Source organism: Amphiura filiformis, unplaced genomic scaffold (genome assembly GCF_039555335.1).
Source record: "Amphiura filiformis unplaced genomic scaffold, Afil_fr2py scaffold_597, whole genome shotgun sequence".
Taxonomy (NCBI): Eukaryota; Metazoa; Echinodermata; class Ophiuroidea; order Amphilepidida; family Amphiuridae; genus Amphiura; species Amphiura filiformis.
Genome location: NW_027306061.1, coordinates 1,190,449 through 1,216,048, shown reverse-complemented (window position 1 = coordinate 1,216,048; position 25,600 = coordinate 1,190,449). Strand labels below are relative to the sequence as shown.

The window sequence follows — 25,600 nt, the reverse complement described above, 5'->3', positions numbered from 1 at the left end:
TTTTCTTGTGACATCTCGCCAGAATCATCACAAATTATTAATTCCAAGTCCTATACTTTGTCTACTTTCTTTAACACACAAAATTTAGACTAGACAGGTCTAATAGCACTCTGAACGTGGTTCTACTTTTCGGCGTAGTGGTAAAAGCCTAACATTTCCCGCCTATTACGAGCTGATCAAACTATAGGTAGGGGATGTGCCTTTGAAAGTGGAACCCATATTATACCAATTTAGCCAATAAATGGGACTCATAACAATTCCTAAGCCTCAGCTTTTGGACCAAATTTAATATAAATATGAGACTTTCTCTCAATTTGTTTTCATGTTATGGGAAAATTTGGCTCAAAACCTACAAAAGAAGGCCAATTCCTGACAAATCTGAGAACAATTTGAAAACAATAGGTCATTAATTAAATACCAAATAATCCATCAAAGTTTCAAAATGGGGGTTATCTGAATGGGCGATTCCATATGAAATCTACACCCCCTGTGCAGAAGATTAAGGTCATGTCTCCATAGGGGTGTGTGGATTTCAAATAGATGAGCCCAATGTGAACAAGTCTATGCTTTCTCCAATGACAGTCATCACCTAAATATGAATACTATAATACTCATATATTAAATTCTTATTACTTAATCACAATAGCACATATATCAAGCACACAATATCAGCTAACTTGTTTTGAAACCCTTTCCATTTCCGCTAGTTTTTCATCTTTGAGACGTTTAATGGAGTCCATGAAATCCTGCATTCTGGAATCTCTTTCTGTACCTGGAATTGAATAAGAAAGAGCGTAAAAAAGAGAATTAAAATGTTATCAGACATTTGACAATATTACTTTTACACCAATCACACATGTATCGTAATTGCCTCATCTTTCATTGTTTATTGCAGTGCCCAACTCTTTTTTCCTGCTGTTCAACTCCAAATACGTATTTTAAATAAGCCAAAATCTTTTAGGGCTGTTCAGGTCCTTGGATTTGATATATAGGGGATCATCAATTTTCACAGGCCAGAACTCAATTGTGACCCGTTCTGACAAAACCAGGAACAAGTCGCATTTTTGACATTTCATGATTTGAATACACAAGCAAGGGACAATAGGCTTTAAAATGATACCAAAATTATATACATAGCTATAGCATCAATACTTTTCAAGATATGGATAATTTTGTAAATGATACCTTGATATTTTTGCCAAATTGCTATTCTCAGTAATGGACAAATTAGTTTCCTGCCTTACACACGATTGAATAGGGATTATTATAGTTCAACTGTTATAGATTGAATAAACCTCTTTTTAATAAGGACTTAATAACTTAATAAGAATTTGAAGGTCCACTTAAGGGATCTAGAATGAGCGTTTATGGCGTTTCGACAGTATTTTTTGTGGGTCATGAGAGCACCTCAGAATTTGATATTTTTCAAATTTTTGATATATAACAGTCCTCGAAATAAATTTTATAAATCTAATGATATAGTCTTAAAGTGTATGTAGCTGGGAGGAAAAGCCGACGATCAATTGAAAATTTTGACCTTTTATATTGAAGATATGGATTTTTTTTCCAAAAGACCTATTTTTTTTTGGTGTTTGGGGAAAAAAATCCATATCTTCAATACGAAAGGTCAAAATTTTCAATTGATCGTCGGCTTTTCATCCCACCTACATACATTTTTAAGAGTACTACACCCCTCGATAAATTTGTGTCTATTTTTTGCATTTTCTCAAAAATAATAACACACTGGTAACAAAAGTTATATATATTGGGGCAAGGAATCCAATTACTACACTGGAATTTCAGTGTCCCAAGACAAGCGGTTCGTTATTTATGATAAGAAATAAGGTACCGCTAGGATGTACCTCATTTCCTGTCATATATACTGAACCGCATTTCTTGAGTCACTGAAATTTCAGTATAGTAATTGGATTCCTTGCCCCAATAATATACATAACTTTTCTTATCAGTGTGTTATTATTTTTGAGAAAAATGCAAAAATAGTCACAAATTTACCACAGGGGTGTAGTACTTATAAGTATAAATCATCAGATTTATAAAGTTTACTTCAAGTACTGTTAGATATCAAAAATATCAATTTTTAATGATTTGCCATAAAATGTGTATTACATTACAAATTTCAAAAAATCAAAATTATTTGATATCAGAAGGCCATTCTTCGTTTTCCGAATGCAATTCGATATCTCTGATGTGCTCCAATGTCCCACAATAAATACTATCTAAAGGTTCATACCCCTTCCCTTAATCCTACAGTCAAATACCATGATATTACGAATTCCAATATTTCATTTTTTTTAAGGGAATGTCATCTTTAAAGGCATATAACTAAAAACATGCGTGGCGACTTGTTCCGAGTTTTGTTGGAGCTGGTCACAAATTATAAAATTGTAGTGTCAAATTGGTTCACATTTTGTGACACTTTGTCAGACTCTCAATTCCACAAATTGTTGGAGGTTGGTATTAAAACTTGAATGTGGTTAGAATTTTAATACTTTCTTCAAGGGGAGTAGCCCAGACATCCCTTATTATTGAATTACATTGCATGCAAAACCATTATCACTTTAGGTGCATGCAAAAAGAAATTCAAGCTGGCACTTTCCCTTATTACTACAAGTAATTACATTACAGGTGAAATATTAAACTCCAGTTAAAATCAAAGACTGAATTCAAAAGACTTTGTGTCTGACAACTCTGTCAATCAACTCCCCACAAAAAATAACACATAAAAGGAAGGTTGATTCATCTGATGCCAATCAGAGGAATGGAATCGCAGAAAATGGTCTAAAATTTTGTACTCAGGTACCATCAGGAGAGAAAGTTTCCTATTTACTAAGACCTAACTTTTGAGACAGTTTGTATATTTGAAGGTGCAAATTTAACCACAAGGTATGCGGTTTTATCAACGCATTCAGAAACTCAAACTATTATACATAAAAATAGGCATGGCGGTCCAAGATAGGTCGTCCGTAGATATGAAACAATTTTTTTTCATTGTCAACCCATTTTACAATCTTACACCACTATTTTATAATGCAGCTATGACCACAGTTCGGTTGCAATAGGATTTGAAGTGTTCATATGAGACCAAATTTTAACCAAAAGCCTTGCATAATTGTTGACTGTCTGACACACTGACGGACAAATGATTCGAGGTGTCATAAAATCTTTTCCTTTGGACGACCTAAAAATCAGGTTTTGCTCAAGTGAGCTGCAGCACTGCAGCTAACAATATAAGCCATTCATTTGTATCAATCTTACTGCTTTTATAAATCACCATCAAAATTACGATCTCCAAGATACTGCAGCCTCTTCTTTTTGTGCGCAGTTGATTATAATTACTTGTTCACTTACTCTGTGTATCTCTTTCTGGTCTCTGAGGGGAAGTCAATCTCCTGCCATGTCTCTGCTGGGAGTATGCATGAGATGGCGATGATGGTCTTGGATGCGATGACTGAGATGGGATGTTATCCTGTGAACAAATTATGGAGAGTGCAATTTGTGATTAATACTTGATCAGGATTCTCCAAGTCAGACACTTGTTACGCCTTTTATTCTGTCAGCCGGACATCAGGGATTTTGCTCCATCTATTAGTCTTACTGGAGTAAAACTTTGTATTGAAGTATATAGGGAAATATTACGATTTCACACAATGGAAAATTTCTACGAGTTGGAATTTTTTCATGAAAGGATTAGGCTCCTCTTTCGAATTCTTTTAAGTATTCCATACCCATCCTACAACCTGTCACACCAATGTTCTGAGAGGGAGGTTGAGGAAAAGCCATGTTATAACAACATTCCATTGCTAAGTGTCAATTTATCCAAATCTAAATTGCTGAAATTAATGTCACATTGGTCCACATTTTGTGACACTTTCTAAGACTTGCAAGGAATTTACTATTATTCCCATGAGGTCTAAATTAGATAAAGGATTCAATTTGAGCCACCTTTCATTGAGGGCCATCAGTTCTGAAATCTATCATGGGCCTTGCCAATTTGCACTTGCCCAAACTCAAACTAATGTTATACTGGTCTACATTTTATGACATTTTCAAACTTCAGACTTGCAAGTCAACAGTTTGGTAAAAATTGGATGAAGTATTCAATTTGCACCATGTTACATGCAATCAAATCTGAACTTGAACATTTTTGCTCGCCCAAGCTCAAATTAATATCGTATTGGGTCAACACATCACACTTCCTATTACTTTATTAATATTCACAATGCGAGAACAGATAAAGTCATTATGAGGGCTTTTGCCCCACAAGGGCACCCCTTATTTAGTAATACAGAAAGCCATTATGTGGGCTTCTGACCCACAAGGGCACGCCATATTTCTTATACAGAAGTAATACAAATCAATGTTACATGTATAATTTCTGATTACTTCATTAAACTGCTTTACACAAAATAAGAGCCTTTTTGTCCTTTTGTAATTTGTTTTCACATTTACAAATACTTACTTCAGTTTGTCGTGACAGCACTTCCGACAAGCTCCTTTCTCTAAAATTATGGCCAACAAATTCATCATCACGTGTACTACTAACAGTTCTCCTTGGCCTGTAAACAGCTGGTTGATCATCAATAGTAGAATGAGATCTCTTTAAGATACTTCTCACAGGTCTTTCAAATTCTGATGAATATGCATCACCTTTAGCAAAGAACGCTTCTGATTGGGCAGCTCGACTTCTATGAGATGATGAATATGCATCACCTTTAGCATAGAAATCTTCTGATTGGTCAGTTCTTAATTTATGTTGTGTCATCTCTGATGTCCACTCTGATTGGTTCTCTGGTTGATCATGCTGTGATGAATATGCATCACGTTGAGGAAATTCAGATCTATGATTGATTGATGGATAAGATCCACTGTCCCCTGATTCACCGTTTTGAATACTTTGACCTCTGCCATTTGATTGAAAGACATGGTTTATATCTAGTTCTTCCTCAAGTTCTGCTCTAGATCTACTATTGCTGCTGACAAGGTCCTCCAGGTTTTGGAGTTTCTTTTTCAAATTGTGCAGTGTTGTTTGCGATTTCTGCTTGACACCGTCCAAGATCTTAGCTTGTCTTGACATACGCTGTTGAATTTGCAGCTGGAATTTAAAACAAAAGTATATAAAAAGTAAAAAATGATTAGTTCTTACAATTAAAAACAACAACTAATTCATTATATTGAAATCACATTTAGACAATAATAACTGTGCACCGTCGATTTTGAGGTCATTGTGTGAAATTGGAGGGTTCTGTCTTGGGCTGAGGTACTTTTCCGAGGGAGCGGTAGCTCCGAGGAAAAATACCGAGGCCCAAAACAAAACCCAACAAGGTTTACATGGAGAACACAGACAGTCAACATTAATGGGTTAATTTTCACAGGAAAATTTTCTGGACACGTGACCAATGCATATCAATGTGAGTGTAACCTCGGGCCTGACTCCTGACGGTGACCTCGCTATTCAAGTCTTCGTCATTTTGAATTGGAATAGTATTCTTGGCCGCATTTTGATAGAAATTTATCGAATATTATGCAATCTTAATTTCTTCACAATATCATCAAAACGTAATTTCAAAAATATTTATTTTGCATCAAAAGAGGAATTCTTCCTGTGTTCGGGGTCACATTCGATAATGCTAATATGTCTGCGCCCATGGGTGTCACGTGTCCAGAAAATTTTCCAGTGAAAATTTACTCATTAATTTTGACTGACAGAAGTTGACTCGTTTAAAACAAAATTACCTTGAGTTGATCCTGCTCTTGTTCCAATTGCTGATGTAGTTCTTCCTTCCTCCAATTTTTGTCTTGAGTATGTGACATGTCTCTCAGATATTCTTCATCCCTGTCGATCTCAGACTCCAAACGAGCCTAAACAAATGAGCGATAGAAATTAAAGAATTATTATCATTTAATGACTTATTCTGCATTATATGCAATATTTAGAGAATAAAGGTATTGTTTTTAGCCGCTGGAGTGCATCTATCGTCTCCTATAACACGGGCGACATCATTATTTTAAGTAAAACAACAAGGCGAAGCTGAGTTGTTTTACGCCAAAAATAATGATGTCGCGTGTTATATGAGACGATATATGCACTCCAGCGGCTAAAAACAATACCTTTATTCTCATTCTTAAACACTTCAATTCAAATAAATGTGTTAATCATAGGTATACCAAATTTTAATCAAATTAAATCCTACATTTCACAAGGAATAAGTCCTGTTGTTGCTATGCGCCTCCGATTGGTTAAAATAGCGCGTACGAGTATCGCATCGACATACACACGCTAAGGTGTCATATCACACGGGTAAGAACCAATAAGATTGCAGGAACATTCTCAAGTGTTTATGAATGAGAAGTATAACAATATCCAAATCAAGGTCAAGGGGACGAATTGTTGTAATTTACTGTGACAAGAAGAAACTATAAACTTCCCCAATTTCTTTGTCATATTGGGAAGTAAAAGATGTGATCATGAGGTATCTGTCTTGTTATACAAACTCAATCTTATGTTTCTAATGCTATATACTTACACCCTGTAAATTTGAATGCAGCAGTTGCAGCTGCCTTGTGAGTTCAGCTTTCTGTTCATGTAACTCCTGCAATTCATCCAATACTTCCATTCTTGACACTTCCAAGTCTTTCAGCCCATGAGATACCTCAGATTTGATCTCCATCTTCAGCTGCTCCAGGGAAGCTGTTAGGTGGCGATCTCTTCCGGTTGTACCACTTCGAGAATTCAACTGAGGAAGAGCAATGAAAACATTGTTGTAATTGTGACACAATCTGATCCAACCAGGCAAAGGTCATAATAGTGACATAATAAATCATTGTAAAGCTTATTTTACACATTACACAGCCCATTTGTGGTAGACGGTCATATATTTAGTCAAAATGTTTTTAAGTCTTCTTCCCTACCTGTGTTTGTAATTTGATATACTGTTCCCTGATAGAATTCAGCTCTGTGCCAAGTCTATCAGCTCTAGATGAATGCTCCTCGGCTGCTTCACTCACTGAATTGATTTCTTGCAAAAGCTTGTGTCTGTCATGATCATGATCCTAAAAATGAAGCAGTAAAACAAAATTGTTGTCAGTTACCAAGCATTTCCAAAATAATCATTAACTGCTTTTGGAGAATTATATCATACATCAATGCAGAACAATGTGCCTGTTAGTCAAGGCTGTGCCATGAAATTACTGGCTTGGCTGTATTTCCCTAGCTGCGTTTCTAAACAAATATTTACGAACTACTAGTATTTGGGAGAAGTAAAATGAGGTGGAAATGCTGGAATTTATAAGTCGAAATGACTATAATATTCAAAAAGGTTGCTGTTTTAACAGCTAAAATTAAAATTTGAAGTTTTAAGCTCTGTTAAGAAAAAACGCCAACAGAATTTCAAAATCGGGCAGATGGAAATGTTACTATTAACCTCCTTTCCAAAGATATCAATTCAAATTTGTGTTCTAGTGAGTAAATTTTGTATTCGGACTCTTAAATGTGAATTCGGACTTTCGAAAGTTTTACCATCCTGGTGTATAGGCAGCTAGTGCTAGTGCTGATATGGCATAGTCCATGTGCATGCTTAGATCTGCCAGAAGATCAGTCAGCCTAAAGATGTATCTGGGATAGGGTGTGATGTATAGCGACTCCAAACAAGAAAGCCCAGTAGATCAGATTTAATTTATTTGTTTGTTGTTGCTATGAGCATACAAGATGGTTCTTATTTAGAATGTAAAACATCTTGGGGAGTTTCTTACCTTTTGCTTTTGTTTCATTTTGTCCTTGATTTGATTCACTTCTTTTCTCAGTTCACTCATCTTTATTTCAAACACTCGTTTCTCCTGGAATAGAAACCAATTTCAATTTGAGTATTAATGGTATTCATATTCACCATCTTAAAGGGGCATTTCGTGATCCACAGCCTCATCCCCCCACTTTTCTCAAAAAAAGTTGAGATTTTTATATCACTGGAAACCTCTGACTACATAATGTACAAGTACAAAATATTTCTTGCAGATTAATTCGTTTTGCAAAGATATCGTGAAATTTGAATTTCGTTCTGGTGCACCAGAACGAAATTACAACGCATTGTCTATGGAGTAGTGTAATACACATAATCATGCATAACTCGCAAACGCAAAATCGGAATCAACTGAAATTTTGGGAATAGGCATTTTCGTGGATATGTACTGAAATATGTCATAAAAAGAGGATGCTAGGATCACGAAATACTCCTTTAAGGAATCATATGCATGCATGTTTCATTTTAAGAGCAATATTTTCTCTTCTGTCACTTTAAAATCTCAACAAGTGAGTACTAAAATTATGAATCTAGCTGAAGATCATCTATAAATAAAGATTGTACTCTTGCACACCATGTTTGAGGTGCATATCAGTGAGTCTGCTTGAAATTTGGAAAAATAATATCCAAAAAGAATCCATTGTAAATTTAGAAAGGTACATAGGTCTACTGCTTGTATCTTAACAATACATGGATTTAGGGTTTCTCTACCGGAAGTCAATTTGTGCCAAAATTCCTTCCCACAATGCTATAAGTGTTTTGCATAACAATAGATACAGGTAGGCGGTTAATCAATCCCCTTTGTTATGCAATGGGAAGGAATTTTGGCAAAAATTGACTTCCGGTAGAGAAACCCTAAATCCGCGTATTGCAAGTTGCCCTCACAGTTTCTTCACACTTTTTTTGGAGATGTAGTGTGTTTACTGCATGAACACAGAAGTAGATTCCTGATTGGCTGATTGAATTACGTCATGAAATATTGGCATCTCATTCAATGAACAAGCCATGTAGCATCGTTAACCGATTCTTTTTACGCTATAAATAGGGCGTGTGCATCAGTAAGTACACTTGCCGAGAATTGTAGTTAAGATACAATTGTAGTAACGGTGAAATGGGTAAAAAGCTTCTGCAAAACCACCCCAGGATGTGCATCTAACATAAAGAGTTGTGCTCAATGCCATAAGGAAGGGCACAGTTTGGATGCAGCGATGTGCAATGAAATATCCTGCAACTGGAACACAATGCAATGCCTTGAGAGCAAACTATACAGGTACTGCATCAAAATACGGTGAGAACTTAACATTGTGCATTCCAGTCACTGGTCCATGTAGTAAAAACCAAAGCAATAGCTTGACAAACGGCTGCATAAAAATATAGCATATGTTTGAATAAAGCCTTCACAAAAAGTAACACAGCTGCTACAAATATGTCTATTGCTTCAGAACTATAATCGTATTTACAATATTTTAACACATAAAGACAGTTGGTTTATGTATGCACATTTTAATACCCCATTCACCCAATTTTGTTCAATAATTTAACAGTTGCAGTAAATTGTATTGATTTGAATCCAGTATGAAGATAATGACAGGTGTTACATGCCACAATGATTGCACTTAAAATAACCATTGATCACTGTAAGAGCAACTTTTAAATTTAGGTTTTTTTCTTTAAAACTACTGCTGTGTTCTTAATATTGAACAAAATTGGGGGAATGGGGTATCAAGATGCGTGTAAATAAACCACCTGTTTTCTATGAATCTCAAGAATACCTTTCTTAGTGTGTCAAGTTCTGTGTGTGAGAAGTTGAGTGCTTCTGCAAGTCTTGTCTTCTCTTCATCCCTCTCATGGAGGTCATTTCCTGTTTTTCACAAAAGAGAATACATTACGTAAATACATCACAGAAAAGAAGAAAAGAATTATGCAATCATTTCTAGAGATAGAGGAAAAAAGAATAAAGCCGCAGTAGTTTATATATCATGAACCCAATTATTTTTAGATATATATGAATTAACAGCAACTAAATAATAGTTGAATTAACAGCAACTAAATAATACCTCAAAGAGGCACTCATTAGAAGATAATGTCACAATTGGGGTCCATGGGGGCCAAAGGAGGCATTTTTGAAAATTGAGTTACTATTGAGTTACTATAATTATTACCTTATACAAACATTTAGGCTATCATATACTGAAAACACCAAAGGTCTAGCATATTTGTTTCTAAAGTTATGAAATTTCGTGATGTCTATTTTCTTATGTATTTTATTGTTTTTTTACTCCATATCTTTGCCTTTATCTCAATTTCAAATTTGCCGCCTTTGGCCCACATGGACCAGATCGTGTCACAATTAAGGTCTAACTATAAAATTTCCTGTTTCTGAGAATTTGCGATTTCCAATACGATTTGGTTTTTTTAACGGATTTGCATGTTGACAATTAATGTTCCTCTTAAATGAACAAGTGGGGGGGGGGGGTACCTTATTCCTTACCTATAAGTTCAAGGAACAAATGTCAGCATTTACATGTGACAAACTTTTTTAATTGATCTCAGGTGCACTACTTACTGAGTTGATTAATGTCCCCATATGTCTGTGTAACCCTCTGTACTGATATCTCTTTCTCTTCTAGTTCTTTATCCATGGATATCACCTTTGATCTCATACGCTCTAATTCTTGCCTTTTAGCCGCCACTTCCCCTTTAATACCTTCTGCTTCTACTGTCAGGGCACCTATAAGCTGTCAAGTAGAACAAGTAATATGGATATATTCATAAAACTGAAGTTTGGAAAAGTAGATTATCTTGTTTTACCAGATGAAACATAGCTAAAGCCTTATCCTTTAGTTAGTTCTAACTGGCAATAAAAGTCAAATTTTTGCACAATTATAGTCAGAAAATTCTAAGATTACATAATTAGAATCTTGAGTATAGGCTAAGAGATATCTCATATGTTAATTTTTGACAATTGGTTTAGAAGAATGTCAGAAAATGTGGTTTCCAAAAATAAGAATGCACAACTTGATTAGTTTTTGTACTAGTTTTTAGGCTTGATTGTCGCAGTATACGAAAAACGTCCTAAAGACCTTATTTATTTCAAAAAATTTACCAAATTGATTTGCATTGCCAGTTAGAACTAATCAATGAATTAGGATTTAGCTGTGTTGCTTTATTTTGGCAAAACAGGATAATATTTTTGAAAAAAAAAAAAATTGGTACTGAATTTTGCTGAAATAAGGAATAGGTTAGTTAATGGTGTAAATGTAGATATTTATTTAAATATCTACATTTTTATTTATTGATTCCTGTACTGTTCTCTATTTCCAGATAATTCATGTGTAACATGACTTTAAGAATAGATGAATTGCTATTCATCACTATGCAAACTTATCAATGATATGTAAGACCTCTTCATACCCGTGAGAGTTTGGCTTCTTCCCTGTCCACCTCTGCCTGTGCCTGCTCCAACGCTTGTCTCTTATCTTCAATCTCCAGGTGGCGCTCTTCAATTTCTGCATCCAGTTGAGTGAGGACGTCTTGCTTACGTCTCTGTTGAGCTGTAGTCTCTGCTAAGGAATTCTCAGCTTGTTGGAGTGTAGATTGAAGCTCCTTCAAATGATCTTCCACCTCGGACTTCTGTTGCTCTTTTTCCGAAACCTCCTGATGACATAATAAATCACACATAAATGGAGATATTAGACTATTCCAGTTGAAATCCATTATATACCCCTATGAAAGATGTGACTCCATTTTAAATCTACCCTCCCTGTGTGGGATATTAAGGTCATGCGTGGGGATTTCAATTGGACCAGCCCATTATTAGAATTATTAGCAATTTGCATAAAATAGGTGCCACATTTGCATAAAATAGGTGGCACAAAACAAGCCAAGTATGGTTAATTCCAACCTTTCACTATAACCCTAGGCAAACCTTTGGAACCCCCTCTCCATTTGCAAGTTTCAATTTTGTGTATTGGAGTTCCATAATAGTTTCACTCTCACAACTTTCTGACAAGTGCTAGGAACTAGCCAAATAAATTGCTTTACAATGCTTTTGGAACCCCTCTCCATTTGCAAGTTTCAATTTTGTGTATCGGAAAGTTCCACAATAGTTTCACTTTAACAACTTTCTGACAATTGCTAGGAACTAGCCAAATAAATTGCTTTACAATATTTTCAGAGCTGCAGTTATACTGTCTTTGAGTTTAATATGCATTAGCATGACACACACCACAAACTCATATCAAAGTTCTGTTAGGGCAATGTGTTCATGGCATACAGATGCAACCTCTTGCACTGATGTTTATCACGGGACAGTTATTGAGTTCAGTACGACCAATTATGTGAACAATCTATATGCCTATCACAAACACAATAAAAATCCGCTGCATATACAGTGAATAAACCAGGGTTAATTTCACAATGGCTATGTTTTATATATGAGTGAATTTGGGCATGCCACATGTCAGGCCATTTGACAATCACAACAGCAGCAAAATTATGTGCATCTTCAGACCTGCCAACCTACCAAAGTCAGAATGAGGGACATTGAGACCAAAACCTTGTACATGTACATAAACCAGGTACCAACAAATTCAAAGACTTGAGGTGTGCAATACTTTCAGAATTCAGAAGGTTTTGCAGGTTTAAATTTATCACAATAGAGTAAAGAGAATGCTACTGCAAAATTTCAAAGTGAAATTTGCATCATTTTTCTGGTCTTATATTTAAATTTGCCATCACTGAAATTTTCAGAAAACAGGTCTGTCCTTCTTTTTCACTTTGGTAAACCCCAAATGAGGGACAGTCCCTCAAAATGAGGGACAGTTGGCAGGTCTGCATCTTTGCATACAATCTATGGTAATATTATGTTCATGCAGATCCCCCCCCCCCATACACACACATGCACCCACACAACAAGTATGAATAACTCATAACTACACTTTACCTGAGTAAGTAGATGTTTTTCATCTTCACTTGTTTCCACTTCTTCTTTTAATGTCTTCAACTTGTTCTTGTTTTCTGAAAGAGGATTGATCAATGAAGTTACATTACATCTGATAAAGCAACAGAAAAGGGAGATTCTATCACCTCATTTGTTCAAGCAAAGAGAACAATTTGAAGGTATTCATATTTTGCAAGGAATACATTTATGATCACTGTTTGTGCACAACTCTTGACTTGTAGATTGGGCATAATTTTCAATGCTGGTGCGTAACAAACTGATCGTACCAATGGAACAACACATGAGCAACTGTATCACTAAATTTGACACAGAATTGTATTCATTTGTTTCCACATGCTGTCGATTAAGACTTAATGATAACAATTTTCCCCAAGAACTGATGGTGTTATTATATACAGGGTCTCGCTATCTATTTCTGTGGTAAAAACAAGTATTACTTTAATATCATATTTACAATAATATGTACAATATTTCATCTTCTCAAACCAGATAAACCAAACTTGGGACCACTTCAAATCAAAATTGTAAACCAGGTCACATCCACCAGGTCCGTACACAGCGTAATAACGCGTACGCAAGCATCCGAGCGTAAATTAACATAAGTGTTTTGCCAGTGACACGTATTATGCAAAGTGCAACTAGCGTTCGTCCTGCACCCAACAACTGCGTATTATTACAAACTGGGTTATCATAAACATACAGCAGCTCTCTTTGGAAAACTTCAATTTGAAAACATCTATAATTGCTCATGGTTACCTTTGAGTTGGTTCTTGATGGTATGCAGCTCCTTTTTAGCTGTATTTCTCCTGGTATTAGTTTCCTCCAATTGTTTCACAGCAGCGGTCAGACCTTGATTAAGCTGCTGTAACTTGGCTGCTCTCTCTTCAATGTCACCCTCTGAATGTTGATGTTGCCTTCAAAATAACAACAAAAACAAAACAAATAAGTATCATAAATAAATAGATAAATTAACAAACAGGTATATAATTTTGTTTTGCATGTTCATTATTGTGTCAAATGGGATCAGTCCAATGTGCTCAGCAGCAAGTTTAGTGATAACAATCTAAAATAAATTATGCACATGGAACAAATATGGAGAGTATGTGACTTAGTTACCCATCAATGTAAACATGCCATTGTCCTCAAGGACAAGAAATTCCAAAACTCGGAAACCATACTCATTGTATGTATGCTAAAGCCAAGAATTTTCTGCTTTACAAATGCTAAATTCCGCTTTTCTCCGCTTTGTAATTTTAGCACATTTCTGATATAATAAAATTTCACAAGAATCTTGTGACGATCATTGCGATTTGCAAAGTTGGGATGGGTGATTGGGTATCATGGCTGCAATGGGAGGTAGGACAGGCGTTGTACGGTAAATCTATGACGGAGTTTACTTTATTTTGATGAATTTTGAAGACCCATTTCATTTAGTATTTTATTTATTTCTTTTCAATTGTATTTTTTGTCCTTTTTCTAGGTCATTTTTGCTTATTTTTTAAAAATTTTTTTGTCAGAAATGCGTTTTCCGCTTTACCTCGGAATTTTGCGATTTTCGCGGAATTTCCGCAACGCGGACAATTCTTGGCTTTAATGTATGCTAGCAGATACCACTATGAGTTATTATCATCAAATTGACTTTATGTTCATATCTAGATCAATTTTTGGCGTAGTTAGTCAAACAGTATTACTTTGAATATATCTGCATGTCCCTTTCATAGAAAAACATCTTGAGCAACAAGTGGTTTGCCTAACTTTTAGCCAATAAAAAGTTTTATAAGGACTTTGGAAATAAGTTCAACACTACACAAAGATTGTCATATTCAGTGGTTTACGGGTAGCTGAAAAGTCAAGGTTGTAAAGATCGGCTAGTGAAGGTACAGAGCACTACTAATACATAACGTAGTCATGAGCAATAATAAAGTACTAGTCCAATAGTTCCACAAAATCTTCACCTATTGAGCAGGCTAAATTGACTATACCATTTTTCACCCTGATGTGGCAGTGACATCAGTGCGCATGCCATTGGGCGCAGCCTCATATCGCTAGCGTTGGCTCAAAGCGCTGGTGTGCACACGCTTACAGACGCCGCATAGATGCACAAGCGAAACAGCTGCTTCAATGCGTTGATGTCACTGCAATATCAGGGTGAAAATGGTAAAGAAGCCAGTCGGGCATTTAATTCTGCAATTATACCAGCCCAACAGCAAAGTTACAAGCAGTGATACTGGCTATTAGGCTGGTGTTAAAGTGAGTAACCTGTAGAGAACACTTGCAAATTTCAACCAACCTGTTAAGCTGGTTAAGTTTAGTTTCCAGGGCAACACAATTGCCTTTCAACACATCCCTCTCTTTTTCCATGATTCTGACGTTGTCTTCCAGTGACTGCCTCTCTCTTTCAAGTCGACGCTTCTCCTCTTTCTGTTTCCCTGTAAACTGTTTGGTTCTCTCAACCTCTACTTGAAGTTGTTGAGCGTCAGTTTCGAGCTTCTCCAAGTTGGCTTTTTCCTGGGGTGAAAAAAAATGGAAATGACAATGTAGGCTGATATATAACTAGGCATTTTGCATGATTTTGCAACCAGTATAAAATTGTTTATTTTCTTCAAACCTGATTTTTTTCAGCATATTTGAAATGTTTACACATGTGCCAACTAAATGGAAGGGTCAAATTTCATGTGTTTGTCAGGTCAACAGAGCACTTTGGATATAATGTCATAATTCATCAAGTCCCTCCTATAAATCCATTTTCAACGACCAAAATAGCCAATGGGGTTTCTTTCACCTTTCCCACACATTTATTACTGATATTATTTCAACATTTTGAGTGAAGAATAACAAAATTAAAATTGTACATTATGGCTTTAAATAATACTTGATTCCTCAAGAACGCAAGAAGAACTGCAAGTTAAACCTAACACCCTTCATGGGGCCTTGGTCGGAGGTGCCCTATGCGTTGCCCCCCTATCTGCTGAAGGGGAGGCACCCAAACTGTACGGTTTTGTAGGATTCAGGGCGGTTAGGGTTCAAACAGTGTTGTTTTACCAATACTGGAAAACTTTTACTGATGTACGACCTTATACTTGATATAATTTGGCTCCAATCATTAAACAAATTTGCATTACCTCTAAACCAGCAAGTTGCGTCCTTTCCAGGTCGGCCATCTTGTTGTCATGTTGCAATTTCAGCGCTTCCAACTCTGTCTTCTCCAGCTGTATCATCTCCAATGTGTGCTTCAGCTCTGCTTGTTGCTTATCCATGGATGATTGTACCTGTCTGAGGGCGCTTTCTTCTTGTTCTACATTGCTGCGTATCATCGCCAGCTCTGAGCGCTGTTCACTGATAGCCGATGTTAGATCTCTCTTCTGCAACTGAAGCTCCTCAAGCTGACCTTTGGCTTCCTACATTACATGAAACGAGTGATAAAGAGCACACAAGACAAATAATAATAATAATAATAATAAAAGAGATTTATATAGCGCATCATACAGAAGTCTCGATGCGCTTTACAGAGCACACATACATAAAAGTAAAAACTAAATAAGTGTACAAAAATCCTTAAATAATACACCTTAAAATACAAACTACATTAACATGATTAATTAGGCTACACCAAGCATCCCTCACAAGGAAAGGAGAAAATAAGAACGAGCAAAGGGTCCCAACCAAGTGAAAGACGCATGGTAGCACAGCATACATACAGTAAGCAATAAAACAATGACCATATTATATTTACAGGCCATTATACTCATTATAGCAAAAACCAAGTTCAACATGATCAATATAAAACATAATAATTATTAAATGGCGAATAAGATCAAATCAGACAGAAGCGAGAAATATTTCAGCTTGGAAAACAGCAATATGATGGTGGCACAGCACCCTGCTGAGGGGAGAGGTTGCCAGCACGTCACCCTCAGCTAGAAACATAATAAATAAAACGCGAAATATGGGGTGGCACAACACCCTGCTGAGGGGAGAGGTTACCAGCACGTCACCCTCAGCGAGAACAAACATGATAATACAATTAAAATTAAGGCGTAGGCGAGACCAGCGGCGAGAACAACATTATGCCGATTATTAAACGCGCAATATGGGGTGACACAGCACCCTGCTGAGGGGAGAGGTTACCAGCACGTCACCCTCAGCAAGAACAACACAGAAGTATTTTTACAAGATATATTTGACGAAAAACAGCGATAACTAAATAAGTTCTTAAAGATGCTAAGCTGCTGAAGATGCTAGTACTGAAAAAAGCAACATGCACTTCTGACAATTATGTTGTTGGTTCAAAGCACAAAAAAATAGAGAGACTGGGATTTTACAGGATTGATCGGAGCATGCTGCAGCCAGCCAGCATGGTGAAAAATTGAGTCTTGAAGATACACTTACATATCTGTTACTGTCTCATTGAATGACAATGCATAGGCCTATACTATATATGAACCACGGCAACCTGTTTTTATGATTGCACAAGAAAGACAAACCTGAGAGTCTTGTTTGGCTTGTTTAGCTCATTCATAATGTGAATGAGTAATACATGGATAGGGTAAACACAGGCATCACATATGATGAACACATGAGCTTCATTATTTTAGTACATGATTGGATGACTATTATAAATAGTCATTTTAGCCAGCGGCATCTCATTATTTTCTCTATTTGGTATTCTTAACCCCCTGCGAAGAATTCCGGATTCACAGAATTTTATCGAAGTAAAACATTAAACAGGGAATACAGATTCATCAAGTCGTGTCTTCAGCTAGATCTTTAACCACGCTCCCATAACTAAAGAAGTGTCGTCTGATGTCGTCTACCCCTATAATCTGTGGGCTTGGGACTGATACTGGGGCTGAAACAGGTTAAGTAATCCTTACCCTCATTTTCTGCTGTGTATCTGATATTTCCCCTTCTCCTTCCCTCAGAGCCGACACAAGATCACGTCTGTTCTTTTCTACATCAGTGGTCATTGTCTGTAGTTCTCTTTGTTTCTCTCCTATCTCTCTGTTCAAATGGCTCAATTTGTCCTGATGATGTGCAATCTGAAGGAGGTAATATTTTAAGGAAATCAAAATCTGATCAGAATGAGCTAAAAGAGTAATTCCGATTTAACATAATTATTCAAAACATTAGTTTAAATGGACACTAAGAATAAATTGTGAGCATTAGTCATACAATTAATTGATTAATTAATTTTAGTTATTTTTAGAAAAAATTTTATTTCATAACTAAAATATCACAAGATTTTATCATCTAGTTCATAAATAGCATTGAGTTCATGATTGCTTAGCAGTCACGCATTAACATTGTTTAGGACCTGCTCTCAACTGATCATGTGCATAACAACTTTTAGCGAGTACATGTATGAATGAACATCCCAATAGTTTAAGTTAATTCAAACTTTGATTGTGTAAAACACATATACATGTTTGTCAGTTTGTCAGCGAATGTAAAATTAAGGTGAAATGTCTGAAACTTTGTAATAAACAATACAATAAATAGAAATTTGTACAGCTCAAAAATTCACCATTACCCACTTCATCTCAAAAATATCAGGAAATACTTCTCCAAGACCAGGATTTCTCATAATTTCTTAATCTTAACCTCAAGAACAAATAAAATCTCTGACCTGGTCTTGTAGTTTCTCTAGTTCTGTCTTCCTTCCTGCCAACAGTTTCTCTCTTTCCCTGGCCTCATTGAGTTGAGCAGTCTCCTTTTGCTCACCAACAATCAATTCAGTCTGTAATTTTTGAAATCTAGAAAAAATAAAATGAAATCACTTTTAGCATTAAGCAACCAAACTGTTAAATAAAAACATGGAAAACATGGATAGATATTTTAATGCATACATGCCACACCGTCTATCATGCATTTGTCTAGCATTCAATTCTTTCTATATGCATTAAAATATCTGCATGTACCTATCCTATGCACACCCGGTACCCACACCCACTCATGTACAAACACACATACACTGTGACACACCACACACATCCACATACACCCCCTGCATACACTTGATCTCTATATCCCCCTCCCATGCACACACAGACCCACAAGCTTTATTCCTACCTGGCAGCAGCTTGTTCAGTCTTCGTCTCCAGTGTCCTATACTCCGCATCCCTTGCCACCACTATCCTCTCTATATCAGATAACTTATTCTGTTTTCCCAATCTCTCTTCCTCCAAATCATGGATACTAGCTCTCAGATTAGCCAGCTGTTCCTCTGCTTCCACTAAATGGTGGGCTGTGTCACCCACACGATTCTCAATCTGCTCTGCATCCTCTCTCGTCCTTTGGAGGCGTACACAAGTGTCATCATATTGGGCGAGTGTCTCCCGTGCCTGAAGTAAACAAAATGCATTGAAGGTTAACATCAAATTAGCGATTTTGTTGCAACAATTCAACAAATGCAATTTAGGCACCTACATATACAACTCAGGGTGTCAGTGCAAGAAGGGCCTATCTGCAATTGCTGTCCTATAAACATTTATTTTATTTTTATTTATTTATTCTATATTGTACACATCTAACAGCTGTTACAGATGGGGCCCTTCCTGCACTAACATCTTGAAATAAAGATTTTCTGATCCACTCAGGCCACAGTTGGAAAAAATATAAAACAAATGTCATTTTGAAATATTTTGACTTCATACACAACTGTGCTTTACAGGTTTTCTACATTCCAACACAAAATAGAACAATAATAATTCAATTTCAAACAATTCAAAACTCCAATCTTTGAACAAGTTCATTAGAAATGTTGATTTCATCTGTGGATTTTGTTCGTTTTGATAAATTCCAATGATAAATGCAGGTGTTTTACTCACATTTTAGTTATCTTTCACCACTACACTTATGGTTTCCTCAGACTGGCAACTCATCACATCAGACTGTTTCCTTTTACACGCAACAGGAGCCATCATAGAGGGTGTGATGAGTTGGGCAAAGTGGTCGACCATGAAGTTATTGATTGTGAAGCTGATAAGACTACTGATAAGACTACCAGGTGGCTCAAAGAAGCCACTTGAATCAGCAGACTAGGACATGACAGTCTTAATGAGGGGGCCAACACACTCAACATCTTTGTCCAACTCATCACACCCTCTATGATGGCTCCTGTTACCCATAAAAGGAAACAGTGTGATGTGATGAGTTGCCAGTCTGAAGAAACCACTAGTGTATTGATGAAAAAAACTCAATTTTCACAAAAGCCGACTATGGCCTTGGAGAATCAGATCATGTCACACTAACAAATACCTTATCTTGTGCTTCTCTCAGATCACTGTTACATTCTTGCAGCAACCTATCAGCTTCCCTCAGCTCAGCTCTTCTCTTGGCTAGAGTCTTCTCCAGACATCTGATTTCATCTTCTAAGTCATCTTCTCTCATAGTGACTTCCAGGTCATTGTAATCTTCTTCCTCTGGATAGATACCACCCATGCCATCTAAGAAAGCTCTGTAATATTGTAGATGAGACAGTATATATTCAATTCTTGTTCAGTTTTAAAACCACTTATCCTAATTAATTGTTTACAACTGCATGCCCAGCATGTAGTGATTATGTGTAATGTCCACTAAATGTTTAAAGGATAGGCAAATATCACTTGGCTGTCATTGGATTGGACCAAGTGGCCATACTCTGGTCCAGAGGAACACATAACAAAAGGTTCCATCTGGTGTGTTACAAATTCAGGCTATGGAGAGATATTCTTCACCATTTAACATCCCAATATGTCTGCAGATGCTGTAAATGCCACTAAAGAACCAAGTCAATAACTATTTCAAAAAATCATTTTGCCAAACCAAGTCAACTTGCACGTCCAGCGGGGTCATGCCAAGGTTGGTGATATTATCTCTACACACAGATTCAACCAACAAAGACATATACAAATGCAGTACAGATACAGGAAGTCTAAGGAAAGTTCATACATTTAAATGAAGTATACTCACTGAATTCCCCTAGGATGTTGGGATTAAATATTTTGTATTTGAGATAAAGTGTGTCTTGTCTCAATTTGAGAATAATGCCATGTTAGATTTCGCAGTACTGCAGTTTCGAATCGTGTTTGCAAGCCTAATTCCACAGGATGTATGTACATAAGTAGAAGGGCGACTTATCCGTATGCTTGCTAACCAACCACTTAAATGCACTGATGGCACTCTCAACTTGAGATGAGACAGATTATAGCTCCTTACCTCCTTCTAACCATCTTGGCTTGTTCATCAGCAGTTTTCTTGAGCTCATCCAGCTGTCTGAGTGTCTGCAATTTCTCCTGTTGAAGGTCTTCATCTTGTTCTCTCAGCTGTTTCAGACGCTTCCTTTGACGCTCCACAGCCAAGTCCAAACCATCTAGTTCATCTCGTCTTTGCTGTAAAATAAAATGAAAATATCTCATTCATAACCTAACCTAACATAACATAACATAATTCTACACCCTTCAGTAAGGTAGTGTGCAGGTTATTGGCTTGGGAAACAAGTCTGAATTAAGTTGGTAGAATCTATAGATTAAATTCAGGCTTCCGATCACCCCATGGAGCAGTTCAGTTCAGTTTTATTTCATCAAATTCCAACCATACAAATAATTACAATATTATGAACACTGGATAATATGGTGAAAATTATAAGGATGCCACTGAAATGCATGGCATGTTGCTGTAGCATCCCATTTTGAATTGGGTCAATGTCCCATGAGAGTACTATGTCCTTTGGAAGTGATGGTAAGCTTTGGTCCTGTGCACAGAGAGCCATACCTGTACATGTAGCTTGCAGTAAATTTTGAACAGAGTAGGGTTTAAACAATGACTGTCCCAATCCTTCCTGTTACTGTTTGGATATACACAATCTAGGTACAGACGTGATATGTGTAACAGCAGCACTCGTGGAGGAAGTGAACTGATTTCTGACATCTACAACACAATACTAGTATAGCATTATAAGTGCTTCACAAAGGAGGTCAATAATGTTAAATTACATAGTCACTTCTGATAAAACAGCGTAACATTGCCATTTATGTGCCATGATAACTGTGCAAGAGGCAGTGTACACAATACAATTCGGCTTTAGCTGCTTGTATGGCAATAATGCATGACCTGGTATTCAAGCAAGGATTAGAACAAGATTTCAAACAACTTCATCCAAATGGAATCACTTACTAACGTAGCAGCTTCCAGCCGTTCAGCAGCCCCAGTAGAACTTCTCCTCTTCTTCTGAAAGGGAAATATTCAACCAAAAAAGGTAAATATGTCAAATCTTGAAAATATCAGTGACAAAATATAACAGCTTGTTTTAATTCATTTACAATAACAAACATATCATAATCCATATAACTTATAAATTACAGTTGAAAATATAAATGGGGTACTATATTAAGAATTGTTTTACCTTTTCTTTCTTTTGCAGAAGTTTTTCTAGCCTGGCAAGTTCATCTTCCTGCAAATAAAAAGTATTACAAAATAGTGACTTGTTAAACACAAATCATTTGGAAAACATCAGAAAATGTCACATCAATTCCAGATGTACCTTTAAAATTTTCATAAATAAACAGGAAAATCCTGCTGTGTCATTGGCTCCTGAAAATGTTTAAGCAAAACCTCCTATGTAACCTCTTGGCAATTTTGTTTTAAACATGTTCAAGGGCCAAAAGTACATAAAGAGATTTTTCTGCCCAACAATGATATGTGAATTCTTACCAAGTCGTGATGCTCTGGTACATTACAAAACAGCTCTCCATGCATTGGTTTGACTCGCTTTAATCTACCCTTCCGTGGCGTCTCAGCTTGTATCCCCCTATTACTTGGAATGGTTTCAGCCTCTTGTACTCTACTGTTAGCACCTCTTGATGTTGCATATGTATGACCTTGGACAGGTCCATTATTGGTGGAGGTTGGAAAGACGGATGGTTGTGGTGGGTGACCTTGGACAGGTCCATTATTACTGGTGGTGGTTGGAAAGACGGATGGTTGTTGTGGGTTGATGGTTGTAGCACCTGTTGATTTCGGTTGAGTTGATGGATGGAATGGTTGCGGTGGTTGTGATGAAGCCACAGATGGTTGATGTGGATGAGCACCATAGGTTGAGGTAGGCAGTTGTTGGGCACCTTGGTGACCACTGTAGGCAGGAACACTCTGAAAACCTGCAATGAGATCATGAAATAGTTGACACAGGGAAGATAATTATCTGATGAATATTTCATGGCAACCAACAAAGACCCCTAGATGACCTTTGAACTCACACCTGTTGACATGTTAATGTACCCAAGGGTCATTGTGTCCAAGTCCCATTGAAATCCATCAAAGCATGTGTATAAATCAACAAAAGAAGCCAAGGCTAAGGGTTAACAATTGGTTAAACATTTTGGCAAACTTTTTGGCAAACATTTTGGTAAACGTTACAGGTTAACAATTTGGGCACATACACACATTGGAGCTCAGATTATAGTCCCCTGTTTGACATGGGCAAAAACTCTGTCTTGCATGGACAATTATTGCAAATTAAAGATTCATCATCATTACATGTGTATCTGACAGGGACCGAGTTTAAAATGTGAAGTAAATATTGGGCTAGGTTGTTATTAAAGTATGCTACCAACAAGCTGCACTTTATTCCAGTGTACAATGTACTGTTCTCAAAATATCAGGAGGTCTGACAAGCATGGCATACTATATACATTGTATAGGTGCTCCTAATATTGAGATCTGCTTACCCTGCGGAGGAGAATAGAATCTTCCAGGACTCTCTGGATATGGAGATGTTGTAAAGAATCTACCATGTGATGTAGGGTGATGTCCTGTGTTGGGTTGAGGAGCTTGACTCATTGAATATGGTGGATACTGTCAATAAAAAACAACCAGAATCTTGAACATTACAAAAATGTAGCATAACTATTATTTTGTTACGGTTCTTTATTATACACAAGCAATTACAAGCAATTTAAAAATGAACTGATTAATAAAAGATTAACATCAATTGAAAATCAACCATACATAAGATTTAAAAAAATCAAAATAGTGCCTTTCTCCAATGTGAAAGGAGTAAGAAAATACTTTGTCCTAATCCCAAAGTGGCATGTTGATGAAGCCCTTGTTGGTACTCTTTCAAAACTAATATTCTCAATGTTAGCCTCTTGAAAGTGAAGGTTATCCCTCACTGTAACATACCTGGCCTTTAGATAGGTCCCTTGTTAGTCTCCTAAATACAAGACCTACATCCTCCCTGTCAGCCTCAAGCAACTCATCCCCAATTGGTCTGCAGGTGGAGTCTATAAACACCTATATTCTCCCCTACTACCCTCTTGATAGTGAAGGCCATTCCTCAGTTTTACCATACCTGACCTCCAGATGGGTTTCAAGACCAAGATACTCTCCTCAGCGATGAAGCAACTCATCCCCAATTGGCCTGCAGGTTGAGCCCTTGTTAGTCCTCTTAGCAGACCTATATTCTCCTTGTTTGCCTCTTAATAGGGAAGGTCATCCCCTTTTACATACCTGGCCTGCAGGTGGGTCCCTAGCTGGTCCCCTTTCTGGTCCTCTTGTTCCCATGTTATTGCCCTGATGATGAATAGCATCCCTCAGTTCCCCAATCTCTCTCATCAGATTCTGAAGATCAGAGTTCATTTCCGGAGAAGCAGGATCTGAGAAGCAAAAACAAAGCATTTAAATTCATGTCTCTATTTATTTACATTTGAAATCAAAACCTAATTTACATAATATCATTCACATAATTTGATACAATCTGGTCCACTCGTGTCAAAGGCAGCAATTTTGAAAATTAAGTTACAATACCAATATCATATTCCATTAAGTAAGGTATGCAATGCTAAAAGGTCATATGTGACATGATCTGGTCCATGGGGGCCAAAGGAGGCATTTTTGAAAATTGAGTTACGATAATTATCACCTTATACAGACATTAGGCTATTATATAATGAAAACACCAAAGGTCTAACATACTTAGTTCTTAAGTTATGAAGTTTTATGATGTGTATTTTCTTATGTATTTTATTGTTTTTTTACTCCATATTTTTGCCTTTATCTCAATTTCAAATTTGCCGCCTTTGGCCCCCATGGACCAGATCGTGTCACATATGTAAACCATGTGACATAGAAACAAGGTAGTTGTCATTAAAAATGAAGTTTTGGAATGCTAACCCAAGAGCTGCTTTATACTTTCTCAACCACTGTTGTCAGATGTAGAATTATGAGCTAATGTGACAAATATTACACATTCCCATTATTATTATCAGATTTTTTTTATTTATATATTGTTTTTCATACCCATTTTCTTTAGGGATACATGGATAAGGTATATTACTGATAGCGATCGAAAAAGGGCTCAAAGTCGCGATCTTGGTGACAAATTTGATATCTTTTGAGCCCTTTTCATTTCCAGCATGCATCACGTTTGCCTCTCGATCGTTATCAGCAATTACCTTATGCAACTAAATGCATGTGTATCTGCATGAAATCCCACATGTAATACACCAATGACCAGTGGCAGCACCAGGATTTTTTTTTTTGTTTTGGGTGATTAAGGTGCGGGGAATAAAGTGAATTACGGGGGGGGGGGGAATCAACAAATTTTGTGCAAAATTGGTGCATAAAGTGAAAATTTTGGTTAAAAGTGGAGGGGGGGGCAAGAAAAATCTTGGGGGGGGGGGGTCAAATGCCACCGCTGCCAATGACCTATGTGACCAGTTTGAAATACCTGCATGGAATCACCTAAATATTTGCTGCATAGAATATCTGCCCAAGCGAGCAAATATCCCAAATGGCAGTTTGGAGTTCACCGTCTCAGTTAACCTTTGCTAAATAAAATTATTCCCAG

The 25,600-nt window shown here is 36.8% G+C and overlaps 1 protein-coding gene across 1 annotated transcript in view; it reads right to left on the bottom strand.

Moving 5' to 3' along the window:
* LOC140145738 (uncharacterized) overlaps positions 1-25,600 on the bottom strand; it is a 35,578-nt gene continuing 9,978 nt past the window's right edge. Inside the window, exons 6-29 of the mRNA XM_072167417.1 lie at positions 24,262-24,407; positions 23,481-23,607; positions 22,468-22,910; positions 22,160-22,207; positions 21,931-21,984; positions 20,974-21,146; positions 20,035-20,233; positions 18,847-19,118; positions 18,404-18,530; positions 17,652-17,816; positions 15,900-16,175; positions 15,068-15,285; positions 13,534-13,691; positions 12,760-12,833; positions 11,229-11,471; positions 10,381-10,552; positions 9,587-9,675; positions 7,771-7,854; positions 6,931-7,071; positions 6,546-6,755; positions 5,755-5,880; positions 4,481-5,113; positions 3,370-3,487; positions 1-772 (exon numbers count right to left, since the gene is read on the bottom strand). Of these exons, the coding sequence (XP_072023518.1) occupies positions 669-772; positions 3,370-3,487; positions 4,481-5,113; positions 5,755-5,880; positions 6,546-6,755; positions 6,931-7,071; positions 7,771-7,854; positions 9,587-9,675; positions 10,381-10,552; positions 11,229-11,471; positions 12,760-12,833; positions 13,534-13,691; positions 15,068-15,285; positions 15,900-16,175; positions 17,652-17,816; positions 18,404-18,530; positions 18,847-19,118; positions 20,035-20,233; positions 20,974-21,146; positions 21,931-21,984; positions 22,160-22,207; positions 22,468-22,910; positions 23,481-23,607; positions 24,262-24,407 (4,400 nt within the window). The 3' untranslated portion in view covers positions 1-668. The remainder of the gene's footprint in view (positions 773-3,369; positions 3,488-4,480; positions 5,114-5,754; positions 5,881-6,545; positions 6,756-6,930; positions 7,072-7,770; positions 7,855-9,586; positions 9,676-10,380; positions 10,553-11,228; positions 11,472-12,759; positions 12,834-13,533; positions 13,692-15,067; positions 15,286-15,899; positions 16,176-17,651; positions 17,817-18,403; positions 18,531-18,846; positions 19,119-20,034; positions 20,234-20,973; positions 21,147-21,930; positions 21,985-22,159; positions 22,208-22,467; positions 22,911-23,480; positions 23,608-24,261; positions 24,408-25,600) is intronic.